The 19,876-nt window shown below is 40.7% G+C and overlaps 1 protein-coding gene across 14 annotated transcripts; it reads right to left on the bottom strand.

Annotated features, from left to right (window-relative positions):
- Positions 1–7,204: 7,204 nt before the first annotated feature.
- Positions 7,205–19,851, bottom strand: LOC113931550 (tRNA wybutosine-synthesizing protein 2 homolog). 14 transcript variants are annotated; one of them, XR_003522741.1, is made up of 6 exons: positions 19,448–19,651; positions 18,452–18,533; positions 17,560–17,747; positions 17,330–17,469; positions 8,723–8,844; positions 7,205–7,529 (listed from the first exon to the last, which is right to left on the bottom strand). XR_003522741.1 is itself a non-coding variant. In XM_027609653.1 (6 exons), exons 2-6 carry the CDS (start codon positions 18,525–18,527, stop codon positions 7,518–7,520), a joined length of 402 nt encoding a protein of 133 aa, XP_027465454.1. In that variant the 5' UTR covers positions 18,528–18,533; positions 19,448–19,651; the 3' UTR covers positions 7,205–7,517. The 14 variants fall into 14 exon arrangements, 7 of the variants coding, with proteins under 7 accessions (XP_027465454.1, XP_027465450.1, XP_027465451.1 ...); XR_004819859.1 differs by lacking the exon at positions 17,560–17,747 and adding an exon at positions 16,743–16,794 and having other exon boundaries at positions 17,409–17,469; XM_027609653.1 differs by lacking the exon at positions 17,560–17,747 and adding an exon at positions 16,743–16,794.
- Positions 19,852–19,876: the final 25 nt, after the last annotated feature.

Below are 19,876 nucleotides of genomic sequence, written 5' to 3'. Positions count from 1 at the left end.
GTAAAAGAATAAAACTAGACCACTTTCTTATGCAAAAATAAAGCCAAAACGAGTTAAAGACCTAAATGTGAAACCTGACACCATAAGACTCCAAAAAGAAAACTCCCAAAAGAAAATGTAGCAACATTTTTCTAACGCAAAAATAAAGCCAAAATGAATTAAAGACCTAAATGTGAAACCTGACACTATAAGACTCCAAAAAGAAAACTCCAAAAAGAAAATGTAGCAACATTTTTCTAGACAGTTCTCCTCAGGCAAGGGAAACAAAAGCAAAAATAAACTATTAGGACTACCCCAAAAAGAAAGCTTTTCCTACTGAAGATATTTGTAAATGACAGATCTGATAAGGGGTTAATATCCAAAATACATAGAGAACTTTATTCAATCAAAAAACCCCCAAACAATCCAATTTAAAAAATGGACAGAGGACCTGAATGGACATCTTCCCGAAGAAGACATACAGATGGCCAACAGACACATAAAAAGATGCTCCATATCACTAATCATCAGGGAAATGCAATCAAAACCACAATGAGATATCACTTACACCTGTTAGAATGGCTAGTATGAAAACAAGAAATAACAAATGTTTGCAAGGATGTGGAGAAAAGAGAACACTTGCACTACTGGTGGGAAGTAAATTGGTGCAACTACTGTGGAAAACAGTATAGAGGTTCCTCAAAATATTAAAAATAGAAATATCATATGATGCAATAATTCCACTACTGGATATTTAACCAAAGAAAATGAGAACACTAATTCCAAAAGACATATATGCCCCTATGTTTACTGTAGCATTATTTACAATATTCAAGGTATGGAAGCAATCTATGTGTCCGTCAATAGATGAATGGATAAAGGAGATGTAATACATACATATACACAACAGAATATTACTCAGCCATAAGAAAGAATGAGATCTTGCCATTTGCAACAACATGGATGGACCTAGAGGGTATTATGCTAAGTGAGAGAGGTCAGAGAAGGCAAAAACCGTATAATTTCACTTATATGTGGAATGTAAAAAACAAATGCATGAAGAAAACAGAGACAGAACTGTAAGTACAAAGAACAAACTCATGTTTGCCAGAGGGGAGGAGTTTGGGGAGATGTGTGAAATAGGTGAAGAGGATTCAGAGTTACAAACTTCCAGTCATAAAACTGGTAAGTCACAGGAATGAAAAGTATAGCATTGGGAATATAGTCAGTAATACTGTAATAACATTGTATGGTGACAGATGGAGAGGGTAACTACACTTTATCACGTACAGAATTGTTTAATCACTGCTGTACACCTGAAACTAATACACTGTACATCAAATATGGTTCAAAAAAAGGGAAAGAAAATATGGTATATATGTACAATGGAATGTAATTCAGCCATAAAAAAAGAGGAAATCTTGTCACTTGGGACACCATGGATGGACCTTGAGGGCATTATGCTAAGTGAAGTAAGTCAGACCGAAGAAGACAAATACCATATGATCTCACTTACGTGTGGAATCTGGGGGAGGTGGAAACAAACTCATAGAGAACAGATTGGTGGTTGTCAGAGGTGGAGGTGGGCAGTGGACAAAATGGGTGAAGGGGGTCAAAAGGTGCAAACTTACAGTTTTAAAATAAGTAAGTCATTGGATATAATGTATAGCAGGGTGACTACAGTTAACAATACTGTACTATATATTTGAGAGTTGCTAAAAGAGTAGATCTTAAAAATTCTCACAAGGAAAAAAATACAATTACATGTGGTGATGATGTTAACTAGACTTAGTGTGATGATCATTTTGCAATTTATACAATTCAAGTGACTATGTTGTACACTTGAAACAATATTATGTCAATTATACCTCAAAAAAGAAATGGGTAAAAGTAGCCAAAGCCCACCAAAAATATTTACAAAAGACACAATTGATAAGCATTTTAACCCTGATTAAACAACAGGTCAAGGACCTAACAGACACCTCACTAAACATACACATACAGCACATGAGCATATGAAAGAAGCTCCACATCATATGTCACCAGGGAATTGCAAATTAAAACAACAAAGATATACCACTACATAGCTATTAGAATGGCCAAACTCTAGAACAGTGAGTGACAACATCAAATGCTGGTGAGAATGGGGAGCAACAAGAACTCTCTCATTCACTGCTAATGAGAATGCACAACAGTATATAGCCTCTTTGAAAGACAGTTGAATGGTTTCTTACAAAACCATGTATGTTTTTACCATATAATCTAGCAATCACATTCCTTGGTATTTACCTAGAGATAAAAACTTATGTTCATGCAAAAACCCACACAGATATTCACAGGAGCTTTATTCATAATTGCCAAAACTCTGGAAGCAACCAAGATGTCCTTCGGTAAGTGAATGGATAAACAAACTGTGGTACATCTAGATAACACAGTATTATTCATTGCTAAAAAGAAATGGGCTATCAAAGCCATGAAAAGACATGGAGGAACCTTAAATGCTTACTACTAAGCAAAAGAAGCCAATCTGAAAAGGTTACATGCTGTGTGACTCCAACTATATGACATTCTGGAAAAGGCAAAACTATGGAAACAATAAAAAAGATCAGTTAGAGGTTGCAGGCAGGGGTACTGAGCAAAAAGGATTTTTAGGGCAGTAGAAATACTCTGTATGATACTATAATGATGGACAGGTATAATTATACATTTTTCCAAACCCATAGAATTTACATCAAGAATGAACTCTAAGGTGAACTATGAGGTTTGGGTGACTATGGTGTGTCAATGTAGATTCATCAATTGCAACCAAAGTACCACTGTGGTGGGGGATGTTGAAAATGTGTTAGGCTATTTAAGTGCAGAGGCAGGGGGTATATAAGAAATCTCTGCACCTTTCTCTCAAATTTGCTGTGAACCTACAACTGCTCTAAAAAAATTAAGTCTTTTAAAAAAACCCACAGGATAGAAGAAAATATTAGCAAATAAGGGTCTAATATCTAGAATATATGAAAAGCTCTCACAATTCAACAACAAAATGACAACACAGGGGCACTTGGGTGGCTTAGTCAGTTAAGCGTCCAACTCTTGATTTCGGCTCAGGTCGTGAACTCGGGGTTGTGAGATCAAGCCCTGCATCAGGCTCCATGCCGAGTGCGGAGCCTGCTTAAGATTCTGTCTCTCCCTCTCCCTCTGCCCCTCCCGCCCTGCTCACACTCTCTCTCTCAAAAAAAAAAAAAAAAAAGACAACCCAATCAACAAATGGGCAAAGGACTTAAATAAACATTTTCCAACAAAGATTTACATATCTCCAATAAGCACATGGAAAGGTGTTCAACAGCATTATTAGAGAAATGCAAAATAAATCCACAAGGAGATACCACTTTACACCCACTAGGCTGGCCACAATTAAAAAAAAAAAAAAAAAAAAACGAGTATTGGCAAAGATACAGAGAAAATGGAACCCTTGTATATATACTGTTTGTGGGACTGTAAAATGGTGCAGCCACTTTGGAAAGTGTGAGACTTTGTTAAAAAATTAAACACAGAACTACTGTAACACCCAGCAATTCTACTCCTAGGTATATGCCTAAAAGAATTAAAAACAGTTCTAAAATGATCTAAAATGACTAATAATTGTATGTGCCTGTGATTACAGTAAATACTATTGAGTTATTTATTATTTCTTTTTAAAGATTTTATTTATTTGTCAGAGAGAGAGCACAAGCAGGGGGAGTGGCAGGCAGAGGGAGAAGCAGACTCCCCGCTGAGCAAGGAATCTGACGTGGGGCTCGATTCCGGGACCCCGGGATCATGACCTGAGCTGAAGGCAGATGCTTAACTGACTGAGCCACCCAGGCATTCCTGTTTTTTTTTTTTTAAAGATTTACTTATTTATTTTAGAGATAGAGCCACCCAGGCACCCCTGAATTGTTTAATTGTGTGAATTATGTAGAAATATCTGAAAATAGCTGCTATACACACATACACACACACACACACACATTCACACACAAATATGGAATGAAGTACTGATACATGCTACAACATAAATGAACCTTGAAATCATTATGTTCATTCAGTTAAAGAAGCCAGTGACAAAAAACCACATGTTATATGATTCAATTTATATAAAATGTCCTTAATAGTCAAATATACAAAGACAAAATATGCTTTATTGGTTACCCAGGGCATGATGGAATGGGGACCTGGCGTGGTTAGACCTAAAAATTACAGGGTTTCTTTGTGATGTGATAAAAATATTTTGGGGTGCCTGGGTGGCTCAGTCAGTTAAACATCTGCCTTTGGCTCAAGTCATGATCCCAGGGTCCTGGGATCGAGCCCTGCATCGGGCTCCCTGCTTGGTGGAGGGCCTGCTTCTCCCTCTCCCTCTGCCTGCCATTCTGCCTACTTGTGCTCTCTGTCAAATAAATGAATAAAAAAATATTTTAAAAATATTTTAAAATTGATGGTGGTGATAGTTCCACAATTCTGTGAATATACTAAAAGCAATTGAATTATATACTTTAAATGTGAATTACATCACAATAAACTCTTTTTTGTAAAAGAAAAAAAAAGAACTGAAGCAGATTACTAGGAGACAAGGGGATTAGAACTTGGGTTGAGATAACAAGTTAAAGGCATCAGCTATGGAAACTCATTCACACATGGAACCCTTGAGCCACAGGATTTACCTCCTCTAATCAACTAAAGGACAGAGGTAGCTACCCTGCTCATACAGTTCAGATCCAGGACTATGTGATCTACATGGACAGCATAGGATTTTACCAGCTGAATATGCAGGATCTGTGTCTTCCATAGTTGAGCATGCACTTGGATGAAGAATGGCAAAGAGTTTTTGTTTTAAAGATTTTATTTATTTGCTGGAGAGAGACAGCAAGAGAGAGAGAGCACAAGCAGGGGGAGTGGCAGGCAGAGGGAGAAGCAGGCTCCCTGCTGAGCAAGGAGCCCAATGCAGGGCTCAATCCCAGGACCCCGGGATCCTGACCTGAGCCAAAGGCAGACGCTTAACCGACTGAGCCACACAGGTACCCCAAAATATTTTTATCACATCACAAAGAAACCCTGTAATTTTTAGGTCTAACCACCCCAATTCCCCAGGTGCCCCACAAAGTGAGTTTCTACATATCGAACCCACATTTGCCACTCTAGCTTGGCTACTGCCAGATTTCCTCACAGAAACCCTGGTAGCCTTACATTTCCACTGGTCATTGATAATTTGCTAAGGATAATGACAGTGCTTCTTCGCCTCTATTTCCCTGTTCCCATGAAGATGGAGATTTTTCCCCAGGAAAGATCCTATAATTTGGTGGACATGCAAAATGCCCCCAGTTCTGATACAACATTTAACAGGAAATGAATCAGCCTTCTTCAGAATTACCCTATCAGTGATGTGAAACAGTTTCAGCTACAAGAGGCATAAAAAAATGAAATGAGGAACAACAGCAGTACTATCAAATGGGACACAACCATAGCAAAGCAAAAGAAAAAATGACTACCTAGATTTTCCCAATTCTTTTCCAGTTGCGTATCCTGAAAAGAAGAAAAAGAAATTCTTCCGCACTTCATTTTGTAGGAAATGAGGATGACTCATCTTTCACGAGTTTTCACTTCTACTTAACATTTCTCACATCATTTTCCTTTTATTTTAATGCAAGCAATACACACCTTTAAAGTTTTAAATTCCCAAAGTCCCATACTTTTATTTCTACCACTTTATTATCTTTCTGTATTGGTTCCAGACCTTGACTTCCTACCTCATCCCCTCCCCACACCCAAATTCATGCAAATAACTTCCTACATTGTTATCACTCAAATTCTGAGTAAAATCATCAATATAAGAGCAGTACTTTGTATAGTGAGATGATGAAGGCAAGCAATAGAGTTGATCTTGTTTTGTTTTTGGAGAGAAGGATATTTTCTGACTTTATTGTAGAAAGTCACTCCGAGTTGTCAAAAGATATACCTCCCCGGCACTCACCTGTTATTCTCAAAGTATATTTGGCACAAATCTGCTACTCCATCTATCTCTGGATTTTTTTCTCAGAGCAGCTATGAGGATTCCAATCACAGCCATGGAAGGTAGCACAGCATGAACTGGGAATGGCAATGTGAAACAGTCAATCTCTACAGAAAGATTAGCCACTGCATGATTATTATGGACCCCAAGTAGCCAACCATAAAAAAGGTTCCAAGTTCTAAGAATCAGAAATAGCAATTTCCTTGAGGGAATACCCAGCTTTGGACTGAGTCGGGAGTTAATTTCCTATAATCACAGCTAAGGGACTAAAGAAGGCCCAGTGAAACCGACTACCTCAGATTTAAGAAGTCCCCTTACTCAAATTTGTAGATGACTACAGTCCAGAGCTATTAAAGAGTGTTTATCTTCCTCCTGTTTATCAATAAGCAGATACTTAGTACTATCTTGACTGGGGTATTTACATACATGTTCTTTAGGAAGATGACAGCATTAATACAAATATTTAGAAGATATGTAGGAACATAATCAAATGTTCAACACTTTGAGTATTTATACCATACACATATCAAGGGCCAGTACATTCTAGGGGATAAACCGTAGTGTTCAAAAGGCAGTAGATAGGGAGGTATTAGCACTCCTTGTATTACTCCGGGTGGAGTTTGAAGTTATTTGAATCATAGTCTAGTGAAGAAAATGATGAGAAAAGAACATGTCATGCATGAAAATCATGGGAGAAGGTTCACAGGTATAAAAAATATGGCAATCTTATAGGGGGTGCTGACACTCAGGAGGAAGATTTTAGACATCGCCCATAGTGAAATAGGAAGACTCTTTAGGAGAAGAATCACATGATCAAAAGGAAGATAATTTCTTCTTAAAGGAATCACTTTAAAGAGCTCCCCTAACAGTTAAGGGGACACTAAATTTGGTAGGAAGATAATAAAAAATTTTAATTCTATTAACAAAAAGAGATTGGGGGGGTGCCCGGGTGGCTCAGTAGGTTAAGCGTCTGCCTTCAGCTCAGGTCACAGTCCCGGCGTCCTGGGATCAAGCCCCATGTCGGGCTCCCTGCTCAGCGAGGAGTCTGCTTCTCTCTCTCCCTCTGCGCCCCCTCCCCCGCTCTTGCTCACATGCACTCTCTCTCTCTCAAATAAATTCTATAAAAAAAGAGATTTGATGTTCAGTTCACTTTAATATTTCATATTTGAACAACACGATTTTTTTTATTTTTGCTTCTTGCAAATTATTTTATTTTTTTTGATGTGGTGATCCACGATCCATTGTTTTCGTATAACACCCAGTGCTCCATGCAGTACATGCCCTCCTTAATACCCAGCACTGATTTTTTTATGGTCTTGAAGAAAAAGATTGATGAGTAGATTGAACCTGAATATGGGTCTGGGGAAGAGATAGCTACTTAAAGCCAAAGGTCCCTAGAACTGTCATCTGCATACAGACGCTCACATGCTTCTCCAGTACGCGGCAGTGATGCCACTTGCAGCATCTTGGCGATGATCTCAAAGGAACACACTGGGTCACATCAAAAAGATTCCTAGGGAAAGAAATACAAGGGAAGCTGAGTAATGGAGGCATCAAACAAAAATGGTGAGGGTTCATAGTTGTTCGTGATATTATAGTAGCTAGTTCAGATGAGTACAGAAACGAGACTAGTGATGATAGCGAACATATGAATACTTACTGCATGCCAGGCACAGCAGAGCATGTGCTATTAGTTAATCCTCATCCCAACAACCTCATGAAGTAATTATACCCATATTACAGATGAGGAAATTGAGGTTCAAAGACACACAACTAAAAAGTGTCAGAGTTGGCATTTAAACCTAAGGTTTCTGACTCTTAGTTTATGCTATTACCTCCAATCGTAAACTATCATTCAGCAGAAAACTAGATTATGACCCTTCTGGCTTTCTCTTCTTCTTTGGTCTTGTTAACCACCTCCTACATATACATACCCTTCCAAATGAGTTTCTATTGGCTACTACAATCTATTAGACCTTTCATATTCTGGAAGACATCTTGATTTACTAAAAGGAACCACAGCTCTTTGGATGACTGATTCTCCAACGGCTAAGGCAGGGAATATACAAAATAGGCATCCTGTAGTGTAAGAAAGTAAGGAAAGTGCACAAAAAACACAAGAGTGGGGGCATGCCAAAGGGTCACGGGCACCAACATGAAAGAGCTTCCAGTGGACAAAGCTGAAATAATCTTTAAGTTTGTCAGTCTTTTTTTTTTAAGATTTTATTTATTTTATTTGACAGAGAGAGACAGAGATAGTAACAGAGACAGAAAGAAAGAGCATGAGTGGGGAGGAGAGGGAGAAGCAGGCTCTCTGACGCGGGGCTCGATCCCAGGACCCTGGGATCATGACCTGAGCCGAAGGCAGACGCTTAACCGACTGAGCCACCCAGGCACCCCAAAGCTGAAACAATCTGAGAAACAAAATAAATAATTCTTCCTACAGAAGAATGGTAAATAATTTATGTAGTTTCTCACCCTCCAGGAAGTAGAACTTAATTTTCCCCAACCCTTCTTAACTGTGGTATATAAAGTGGAAAAAATAAGTTTACAGAGCAGAAACCTGGCAAACACTACCTTGGTCAGCTGATCAAGGCCTTGACATGACATGATAAAAATGGTCTTCCTCCCAAACACCCATAACCCAGTCTAATCATGAGAAAAGCCATCAGACAAATTCCAACTGAGGCAGAGTCTACAAAATACCTGAGCGGTACTCCTCAATACCGTCAAGGTCATCAAAACAAAGAAATTCTGCGAAACTGCCACAGTCAACAGAAGCCAAAGGAGACATGACAACAATGTAATGTGGTATCCTAGACTGGGTCCTAGAATAGAAAAAAAAAATAGGTTAAAAGTAAGAAAATCTGAATAAAGTATAGACTTTAGTTAACAATAATATATCGATATTGGTTCATTAATTGTAACAAATAGAGCACACTAACATGTTGATAAAAGGGACAACTGTGTAGGGCAGAGGGTGGGTGGATATGGGAAGTCTCTGTACTATCTTTGTACCTTTCTGGTAAATCTAAAATTATTCTAAAATACAAAGTTTAGTTTTTAAAAAATCACAAAACCTGGAGAAAGAAATACAGTCAAATCCCAGCCTTTATCCTTATTAACTGTGTAACCTTGTACAAGTCACTATCTGAGCTTTGATATCCCTGTTTATAAAATAGATACTCTGTTTTAGGGGACATCTGCAAGTTAGCAGACTAGGAAGCTCTGTCCAGGCCTTCCATCCCCGACCCACACTGACATTTAAAAAAACAACAACAACAACTAGAGGAGACAGGGAAGATGACAGAGTAGGAGGATCCTGCGCTCACCTCCTCCAAGACACACTAAGGCAATGACTTCATGTAGTGCAACGCACTCTGAAAATTACCTGAACACTGGAAGAAGAACAGATCCTCCCAAAGCCAATGACATTACCAAAAAAAAAAAAAAAAAAAAGGCCATATTGAGAAGAGTAGAAGGGGCAGAGACATAGCCAGGAATCAAATGCCTGGCATGGTGACCCACAAGCAGAAAGTATATCACAGGCATGGAGGTCCTCTCCTTTTAGGAGTGAGGGATCATGACCCAGACTGGGCACCCCCAGCCCTGGGGAACTACACCAAAAGGAAGAGCCTCCATTATGTCTGTCTTTGAAAATCAGCAGGACTCAAAACTGGAAGATTTGAAAATCAGCAGGGCTTGACTCCAGGAGAACCACGGGGCTTTAGGAAACTGAGACTTCGCTCTGCACCCTCTACACTCGGTCTGAGACTCAGCACGGAAGCAGCAGTTTGAAAAACACCTGTGTTATACATGAAGGAGATTTACTAATTTTAGGTATGTGCTGGAGACACAGGGATCTCCTGGAACTTTCCCCAGGGACGGGAGTGCTGCTGGGCAGCACCATTTTTCTTGCCCTCCTTCAGTCTAGCTGGCCCAGCGCTGGTGGACACCAGTTCTGATGCTCTCCATCCACTTTGCCAGCACTGCTTGCCCTGCCTCAGTCTTTGCCTGCCAGCCCACCCTGGCAGGAGCCCCTCCAAAGCAACTACTGCATCACCACGCCTGGCAGGCAGCCCAGCCTGGGACAGGCACCCCTACAAAGTGACTTGTGCCCTGGGGAGGAGGGTAGGATTCCTGCCCCATCCACCAGCATACCCACAGCCACTGTGGCCAGCCCACTCAGCCAGCTGTACCAAGGGACGGTTGCACCCAAGAGCAAGCCACCAGCATCTATAGCCCAGCCTCTCAGCCAGCTACAACGGGAACTAATTCCACCTACCAGCACCACCAGCATGCTCACGGCAGTCACACCAGTCATTGCTGACAACAGGGCTGAGGGCCAGCCACGCCCTCAGAGTGTACCAGACACAACAGGAGGACATATGAACCCACAGAAGGGACACTCCCACAGTGGCTGGTTCTGTTGACCAGGGAGCCTGCACTACTGGGCACCATAAAATGCCTTCTTCATAAGGCCACTAATTTCAGGACCAGAAAACATAGCTGACCTACCTAATTCAAAGAAATAAACACAGAGACTCAGACAAAATGAGGAGACAGAAGAATATGTTCTCAACAAAAGAATAACACAAAACTTCAAAAAAGAACTAAATGAAATGGAGATCAGCAATCTATTTGATAAGGACTTCAGAGTAATGGTCATAAAGATATTCACCAGACTTGAGAGAAGAGTGGATGAACTAAGTGAAAACAGCAACAAAGAGACAGAAAATATGAAAAAGAACCAGTTAGAGCTGAAGGATAAAATAACTGAAGTGAAAAATATGCTAGAGAGGGTCGCCTGGGTGGCTCAGTCATTAAGCATCTGCCTTCAGCTCCGGTCATGACCCCAGGGTCCTGGGATCGAGCCCCGCATCAGGCTCCCTGCTCAGCCGGGGGCCTGCTTCTCCCTCTCCCACTCCCCGTTTGTGTTCCTGCTCTCGCTATCTCTCTCTCTGTCAAATAAATAAATAAAATCTTTAAAGAAAAGAAAAAATATGCTAGAGAGAATCACGAGCAGATTAAAAAATATAGAAAAACAATCAAGCAATCTGGAAGACAGGGTAGCGGAAAGCATGCAAGCTGAAGAGCAAAAAGGAAAAAGATTTTTTATTTTTATTTTTTTAAAAGATTTTGTTTATCAGAGAGAATGAGAGAGAGAGAGAGCACGAGAGTGGGGAAGGTCAGAGGAAGAAGGAGACTCCCCGCTGAGCAGGGAGCCTGATGCGGGACTCGATCCCGAGACTCCAGGATCATGACCTGAGCCGAAGGCAGTCGCCCAACCAACTGAGCCACCCAGGCGCCCCAGGAAAAAGATTTTTTAAAAAATGAGGATAGGTTAAGGGACCTCTGAGACAATATGAAGCATACTAACATTCACATTAGAGAGGTCCCAGAAGGAGAAGACAGAGAGAAGGGGGCAGAAAACTTATCTGAAAAAGTAATAGCTAAAATTTCCCTAACCTGGGGAAGGAAAAAGACATCCAGGTCCAGCAAGCTCAGAGAGCCCCAAACAAGATGAACCCAAGGAGGTCCACATCAAGACACATAATAATTAAAATGTCAAAAAATTAAAAATAAGAGGAGACTCCTTAGGGGCACCTGGGTGACTCAGTCGGTTGGGTATCCACCTCTTGATCTCGGTCAGCTCAGGTCATGATCTCAGGGTTGTGAGATTGAGCCCCGTGTCGGCTCTGTGCTCAGCATAGAGTCTGCTCGGGATTCTCCCTCTCCTTCTCTCTTTCCCTTTCCTCTCTCTCTCTCAAATAAATAAATAAAGGGACTCTTTTAAAAACAAGAGAAAAGCAAATAGTTATGTACAAAGAAAATCCCATAACACTATGAGCTGATTTATTAGTAGAAAATCTGTAGGCCAGAAAGGAGCGGCATGTTATATTTAAAGCATTGAAAGGAAAATAGCTGCCACCAAGAATACTCAACCCACAAGGTTATCATTCAGAATTGAAGGAGAGATAGTTTCCCAGAAACAAAAGATAAAAGTACATCACCACTAAAACTGCCTTATAAGAAGTGTCAAAGGGAAGTTTTGAAGTGGAAGAGAGAAAGCCATAACTGGAAGAAAATTATAAAAGGAAAAAAAATTCACTGGTAAAAGCAAACCAAGTAAAGGTAGTAAATCAAACACTTATAAAGCTCATATGAAGGTTAAAAGACAAAAGCAGTAAAAACAATTGTATCTACAAAAGTTAGCTAAGGGATGCACAAAATAAAAAGATGTAAAATATGACATCAAATACATACAATATGGAGTGGGCGAAGTAAAAATGTAGTGTCTTTAGAATGTGTTTGAACTTGTGGCCATCAACTTAAGATAGATTGCTATATACATAGGATGTTATATATGAACCTCATAATAACCATAAACAAAAAACATATAATAGATACACAAAAAGTAAAGAGAAAGGAATTCAAGCAAAACACTAAAGAAAGTCAACAAATCACAAGTGAACAGAACAAGAGAAGATGAAAGGAAAAAAGAACTATAAACACAACCAGAGAACAATTAACAAAAATGGCGATAAGTACACACCTGTCAATAATTACTTTGAATGTTAATGGTCTTAAATGCTCCAATCAAAGACACAGGGTGAATTAATGGATAAAAAAACCCAAACCCATCTATACGCTGCCTACAAGAGACTCACTTCAAACCTAGATACATACAAACTGAAAGTGAAGGAATAGAAAAAGATATTCCACATAAACGGAGGCAAAAAAAAAAAAAAGGCTAGGGTAGCAATACTGATATAAGACAAAACAGACTTCAAAGACCATAACAAGAGACAAAAAAGAGCATTACATGATAAAGGGATCAATTCAACAACAGGATATAATAATTATAAACATATATGTACCCAACAGAGGGGCACCTAAACATATAAAGCAAGTATTAACAGACCTAAAGGGAAGCATTAACAGTAATTCAATAAGAGAAGGGAACAGCCCACATACATGAATGGATCACCCAGAGAGAAAATCAATAAGGAAACCATGGCTTTGAACAACACTCTAGACCAGCTGGACTTAACAGATACATACATTCCATCCAAAAAGAGCAAAATACACATTCAAGTGCACATGGAACATTCCCCAGCATAAATCACATGTTAGGCAACAAAACAAGTCTCAATAAATTTATGAAGACTGAAATCATATCAAGTATCTTTTCAGACCACAATGGTATGAAACTAGAAAACAATTACCAAAAAAAAAGGGAAAAACACAAACATGTGGAGGCTAAACATGCTACTAAACAACCAATGGGTCAACTACAAAATCAAGGAGGAAATCAAACATACACGGAGACAAATGAAAATGGAAACACAACGGTTCAAAATCTTTGGTACACAGACCGAGCAGTTTTAAGAGGGAAGTTTACAGTAATACAGGACTACCTCAATATGAAAAATCTCCAACAGTCTAACCCTACACCTAACAGAACCAAAAAAAGTCCAAAGTTAGTAGAAAGAAGGAAAAAATAAAGATCAGAGAAAAATAGAGTTGATCCTTCAACAACATGGGTTTGAACTGTGCAGGGCCACCTACATAGAGATTGTGTTTATTCTTTTTCAAGATTATTTATTTATTTATTTGACAGAGAGAGAGAGAGAGAGAGAGAGAGAGAGAGGAGAGAGAGAGAACAAACTGGGGGAGCGGCAGACAGAGCGAGAAGAGGAAGAAGGCTGCTCGCCAAGCAGAAGCTCAATGTGGGGCTCGATCCCAGGACCTGAGATCATGACCTGAGCTGAAGGCAGACGCTTAACTGACTGAGCCACCCAGGAGCCCCCAGATTTTGTTTTATGAATACAGTACTGTAAATGTATTTTCTCTTCCTTATAATTTTCTTAATAACATTTTCTCTTCTTTAGCTTACCTAAATATGAGAATAGAATACATAAATACAAAATATGTGCTGATCAATTGTTTATATTCTCAGTAAGGCTTCCAGTCAACAGCAGGCTATTTGTAGTTAAGTTATGCAGGAGTCAAAAGTTGTATGCAGATTTTCGACTCTACAGGGGTTGGGATACTGTTCAAGGATCAACTGTAAATGAATGCAGATCAATGAAATAGCCCAGAAAGAAACCCTCACAGTTATGTTCAAATGATTTTTTTAAAGATTTTATTTATTTATTTGAGAGAGAGAGCGAGCACAAGACGGGGGAGGGTCAGAGGGAGAAGCAGACTCCCTGCTAAGCAGGGAGCCCAATGTGGGACTCGATCCCAGGACTCCAGGATCATGACCTGAGCTGAAGGCAGTCGCTTAACCAACTGAGCCACCCAGACGCCCTCAAATGATTTTCAATAAGGGTGCCAAGACCATTCACTGGAGGGGGAAAAAGCAGTCTTTCCAACAAATGGTGCTGGGACAACTGGATATCCACATGCAAAAGGATAAAGTTGGAACCTTGCCTAAACCATATACAAAAATTATCTTGCGGTGCCTGGGTGGCTCAGTCAGTTAAGCAACTGACTTTGGCTCAGGTCATGATCCCAGGACCCGGGGATTGAGCCCCATGTCAGGCTCCCTGCTCAGCAGGGTGTCGGCTTCTCCCTCTCCCTCTGCCCCTCCCCCTGCTTGTGCACTCACGCTCTCTCTTAAATTAATAAAATCTTTTCAAAAAAATTATCTCAAATTATCAAAGACCTAAATGTAAGAGCTAAGCCTATGAAACTCTTATTAGAAAACATAGGAGAAAAGTTTCATGACACTGGATTTGACAAAGATTTCTTGGCTATAACACCAAATGTACAGGGAACAAATAAAAATTAGATAAGTTGGAATCCATCAAAATTAAAATCTTTTGTGCATCAAAGGACACTGTCAACAGAGAAAAGACTACCCACAGAATGGGAAAAATATTTGCAAATTATGCATCTGACGAGGGATTAGTATCCAGGATAAAAAAAAGACTCCTACAACAAAAACAATCCCATTAAAAAACTGAAAAGGACTTAAATAGACATTTCTCCAGAAAAGATATACAAGAGGCCAACAGCACATGGAAACATGTTCAACCTCACTCGTCACTAGGTATGAGATAACAGAAAATACATATATGGGTCTCTGCACCTGGTTCCCCATTTAGAACTCCTAAAACCCTTATAACGTCTAAGTGATAAGAGCACAAGGAGCGTCTCTTATTCTAATATTTGGTCTTTAACCCTGTACCTGATACAGGGCTCCTAAATACCTTGTTATTTCCTAAGTGATAACAGCATTAGGAGTATCTTTTGCCCTAATGAGGCAACTCTGGGTGGGTTCCTAGATGGGGGCTGGTCACCAAATAACTAAGCCATAATTAGATGTTGGAATTTTTCAGCCCCACCCTTCATGCTCCAGAGAGGGAAGTGAGGCTGGAAATGGAGTTAATGACTGATCTTGCCTAAGTGATAAAGCCTCCATAAAAATCCCAAAAATAGGTAGGGGATTCACAGAGCTTCCAGGTAGGTTAACACATCCAGGTACCAGTCAGGTGACACATCCCAACTCCAAAAGGACAGAAGCTCCTGCACTCAGGACCTTCCCAGAGCTCACCTTACATATCTCTTCATTTGGCTATTCACCTGTATCTTTTATCATATCCTTTAATAAACTGGTAAATGTTAGTAACTGTTTTCCTGAGGTCTGTGAGCTGCTGTAGCAAATTAACTGAATGAACCCAAGGTTATAGCCAATCAGTGAGAAGCACAGGTGACAACCTAAACTTACAATTGGCATCTGAAGTGGGGTAGGGGCAGTCTTGAGGATTGAACCCTTAACCTGTAGGATCTGACACTATCTCCAGGTGTCAGAATTTAGTTAAATTATAGGACACCCAGCTGGTGTTGCAGAGAACTGTTTGTTGTGGGAAAAAAATCTCCACATATTTGGTGCCCAGAAATGTCAAAAGTAAAGTGTTCTGCGTGAAAGTAAAGGAGGCACCCAGGAGAGGAGAACAGTACGTTTTCCAATATAGTAGTGAAATGCCAATCAAAACCACAATGGAGGGGTGCCTCGGTGGCTCGGTTGGGCATCTGCCTTTGGCTCAGATCATGATATCAGGGTCCTGGGATCAAGCCCAACATCAGGCTCCCTGTTCAGCAGGGAGTCTGCTTCTCCCTCTCCCTCTGTCCCCCTCCCCCGCTGGTGCTCTCTTGCTCTCTCAAATAAATAAATAAAATATTTAAACAAACACAATAGAATACCACTTCACACCCATTAGGGGGCCTATTATTCCAAAAATAAAAAAGGAAATAACAAATGTTGGTAAGGATGAAATGGGAACCCCGTGCACTGCTGATGGGAATGTAAAATGATGCAGCCACTGTGGAAAAGGTATGGCGATTCCTCGAAAAATTATACATAGAATTACCACATGATCTAGCAATTACACTTCTGGAAAAGAATTTTGCGTAAAGAACACTTTATGCAAAAGAATTCAAAGCAGGAACTCAAACAGGTATCTGTACTCCCAGGTTCATAGCAACATTATTCACAATAGCCAAAAGGTGGAAGCAACCCAAGTGTCCATTAACAGACGAGTGGCTAACCAAATTTTCATGTGTACATACAATGGAATTATTATTCAGCCTTACAAAGGAAGGAAATTCTAACACACGCTACAACATAGATGAAACTTGAAGGCACTATGCTAAGCAAAACAAACCAGTCACAAAAGTAAAAATAGAGTGTTAAGATTCCACTTATCTGAGGTACCTAAAGTAGTCAAATTCATAGACACAGAGAGTAACATCGTGGTTGCCAGGAGCTGGTGGGAGGGAATAATGGGGGATTAATGTTTAATGGACACGGAGTTCCTGTTTGGGAAAATAAAGAAGTTCTGGAGATGGATAGTGATGATGGTTGCACAATGTGAATATACTTAAAGCCACTGAACTATACACTTAAAAATGGTTAAAATGGTATATCTTGTTGGGCGCCTGGGTGGCTCAGTTGGTTAAGCGACTGCCTTCGGCTCAGGTCATGATCCTGGAGTCCCGGGATCGAGTCCCGCATCGGGCTCCCCGCTCAGTGGGGAGTCTGCTTCTCCCTCTGACCCTCTTCCCTCTCGTGCTATCTCTCATTCTCTCTCTCTCTCTCTCAAATAAATAAATAAAATCTTTAAAAAAAAAAAATGGTATATCTTGTTATGTATACTTTACTATAATAGAGAGCACACTAAAACAATCTCCCAAATGTTGTGAGACTGAAGATCTATATAGAAAAGCTTTGTAATCTATACAGCCCTTCACAAATACTAGCTCTTTTTAATCATTATCACCCTGTTAACCCCAACCTGATACCATTATCCACATGTTCTGTCCAGCCATGTTCACCCAGCAGCACACTGTTGGAGTGTAAGTGTGGTACAGTGATATCCACCTTCGTTTTGCTAAACCCTGGATTCCACGTGTCACTGCAACAGTCTCCCAGAGTTCTGGTTCTGAAACAGAACAAGCCCCCCAAAACACATAAGTTTTAGACAAGCCTGATTGGAGTCTCGAGAAAAAACTCAGAGACTTCCTCCTCTCACCCAGTTTTCCCCAATGCTTGGTTTGGAAGCAGTCCTCATTCAGTAGCAAGAGGTCACCATGCCATTGCCAAGAACAAGGAAAATCTTCCTCCAATTCAGCTGACCAACTAACTCCCTGGCCTGCTACCAAGCAATGTATCTCATAAGGCAGCCCTTGAGCAGGTGAACAATCGGGAACCTTCTGGATTCTAGGAAACAAATACAGGAAATGTATTCATTGAGCATGAACTGAGAATAAAAGTAGTCAGGTAAGAAATAAAAAATGAGGGGCACCTGGGTGGCTCAGTTGGTTGTCTGCCTTTGGCTCAGGTCATGATCCCAGAGTCCTGGGATCGGGCCCAACATCAGTCTCCCTGATCAGAGGGGAGTCTGCTTGTCCCTCTTCCTCTGCCCCTGTTCCCTCTCAAATAAATAAAATCTTTAAAAAAAAAAAAGAAAGAAATGAAAATGCTAAAATGAGAAGACCAGAATAACCAGTTTTGATGGACTGCACAATTCTCTATATTGTAGCCTCAGAGCTGAACCCTCAAATACTCAAAGTATAAATATTGCTGAACAGGTGTGATAATGCAGTAGTGCAAAACTTAGGAATGATGTTTCTTTCTGGAAAGCAAGCCAATTGGAACCTACATCCAGATACTGACCAGGATCAGTGTCAGCATTCATGTGCTCTCTGAGAGCCCCAAGTTTCCTTAGCTATTACAGGTGCTGCTCATTGAGAATTTCTCCAAACATGGATAATGCTACAGTGCCATCTGGAATCTTCTTCATGCAATGATGTATATACAGGGGTTGCTGCCTTTGCAGATAGTCCCTGGAGACCAATGAGGGCTTTTATTCCATGGCTCTTTGAGGAACTTAAAATGTAGATCAAACATGAAGTAGTACTTACCACAGCCTTGGAAGTTTGACCTTCTACGGCCAAGCCTCTGTGCTCTCACAATCCTGAATGTCTTTGCTTGCTTCATTTATACCTTATCCAAGATTCTTAGTATCATCAACCAGACTAAATAAGAACTCGGGACTTTTCCACAAAACTTTCTGCCAGTGCCCCACAAATCTTGACTGTGGTTTCCCAAATTCTTTGATTCTCCACAACATACCCTTTCTCTTCTGTGCAATTCCCCCAAATAACACTTATTCTAAATATAGTCCCAGTTGTGTAGAAATGCATCTTTCCTAGTTTTCCCCCCACCTCTTCATACTGCACCTATGTTGTTATGTGAACTGAGGTTCAGTCATAACACCTACAACAACAGCATCAGACGCCCTATCTTCTGTCTTCATTTTGTTATAACCTATAGGCTAAAGATACGTATCACTCCAAGAGTGCTGCAGTGAAGGAAAACGACTCTGAGGGACAGGCACTGAGGCAGGAGTCACTAGCACGGGGCCTATAAATGAAACCCAAATATACAAAAGCTTAGGAAACATCCCCTGCACACACCTCCTCTTTTATAACCAGTAGAGTAGGGTTGGTTAATGAAGAGAACCAACAATCCATTCCCTACAAATGACTGATGACAGCACAACAAGCCCCTGGTTATAGATGCCTTGACCTATTCTTGGGTGGTTCGTTGTTATAAGCCCACCGACCTAGGATCACCAAGTCAGATGCTCTAAGTCCTTTTCCAAAAATGTAATAAAATATGTTGAGTCACTCATATTCCCTGTTATACTGGGAGGCAATAGCTACAGCAGTTAAACATTCAGTCTCCGAGCCAAAGCAATCTGAGTTCAAATCATGCTTTAGCCGCTAAGTACCAGCAGTCAATGATCTTTTCTGAGAACCCCGTAGCGACGCCCTCCGCCAGCTCGCTCCCTCACCACCAAACGCATGGAGCCCAGGGGCTACACAAGAGCAGACACGGGTCTGTTCTCCCTTTACCTCCCCATCTCCTCGGCTATGGTGACGACTTGAATTTGAGCGCTCCGCATTCTCTCATTCCCTAGACTGCCGCGACTCTCTCTCATATTGCTTGGTACACTCCAGCTTTTACAAACAGGCACGCTGCTGGGGCGGGACCACGCACTTCCCTTCCCCAACAGGGCGGAACTAAAATGAAAGAGCCAAGGTTGTTAGCGAATGACTTCCCTGTTACCATGGTAAAGCGGCTGCCGCCATCTTTATTGTGATCGACGATTCCTCGTGTTGGTCTAAGAAAAAATGGAATAATAAGGAATCCTACAGACTAAAATCCTGCAAGTTAGTCTGTCGCCGCACTACCCTAGGTCGGAACGGAGTTCTCTTCCGGCCGCAGCCCAGCCCGGAGGGGTTAGCTCTTGGCGACCGAGCGTGTGACGGCTGCTAACGTAA

The sequence above is a fragment of the Zalophus californianus genome, chromosome X (genome assembly GCF_009762305.2).
Source record: "Zalophus californianus isolate mZalCal1 chromosome X, mZalCal1.pri.v2, whole genome shotgun sequence".
NCBI classification, from domain to species: domain Eukaryota; kingdom Metazoa; phylum Chordata; class Mammalia; order Carnivora; family Otariidae; genus Zalophus; species Zalophus californianus.
Note: the sequence above shows the minus strand (reverse complement) of the source record. Positions and strands in the feature narration are given on the sequence as shown.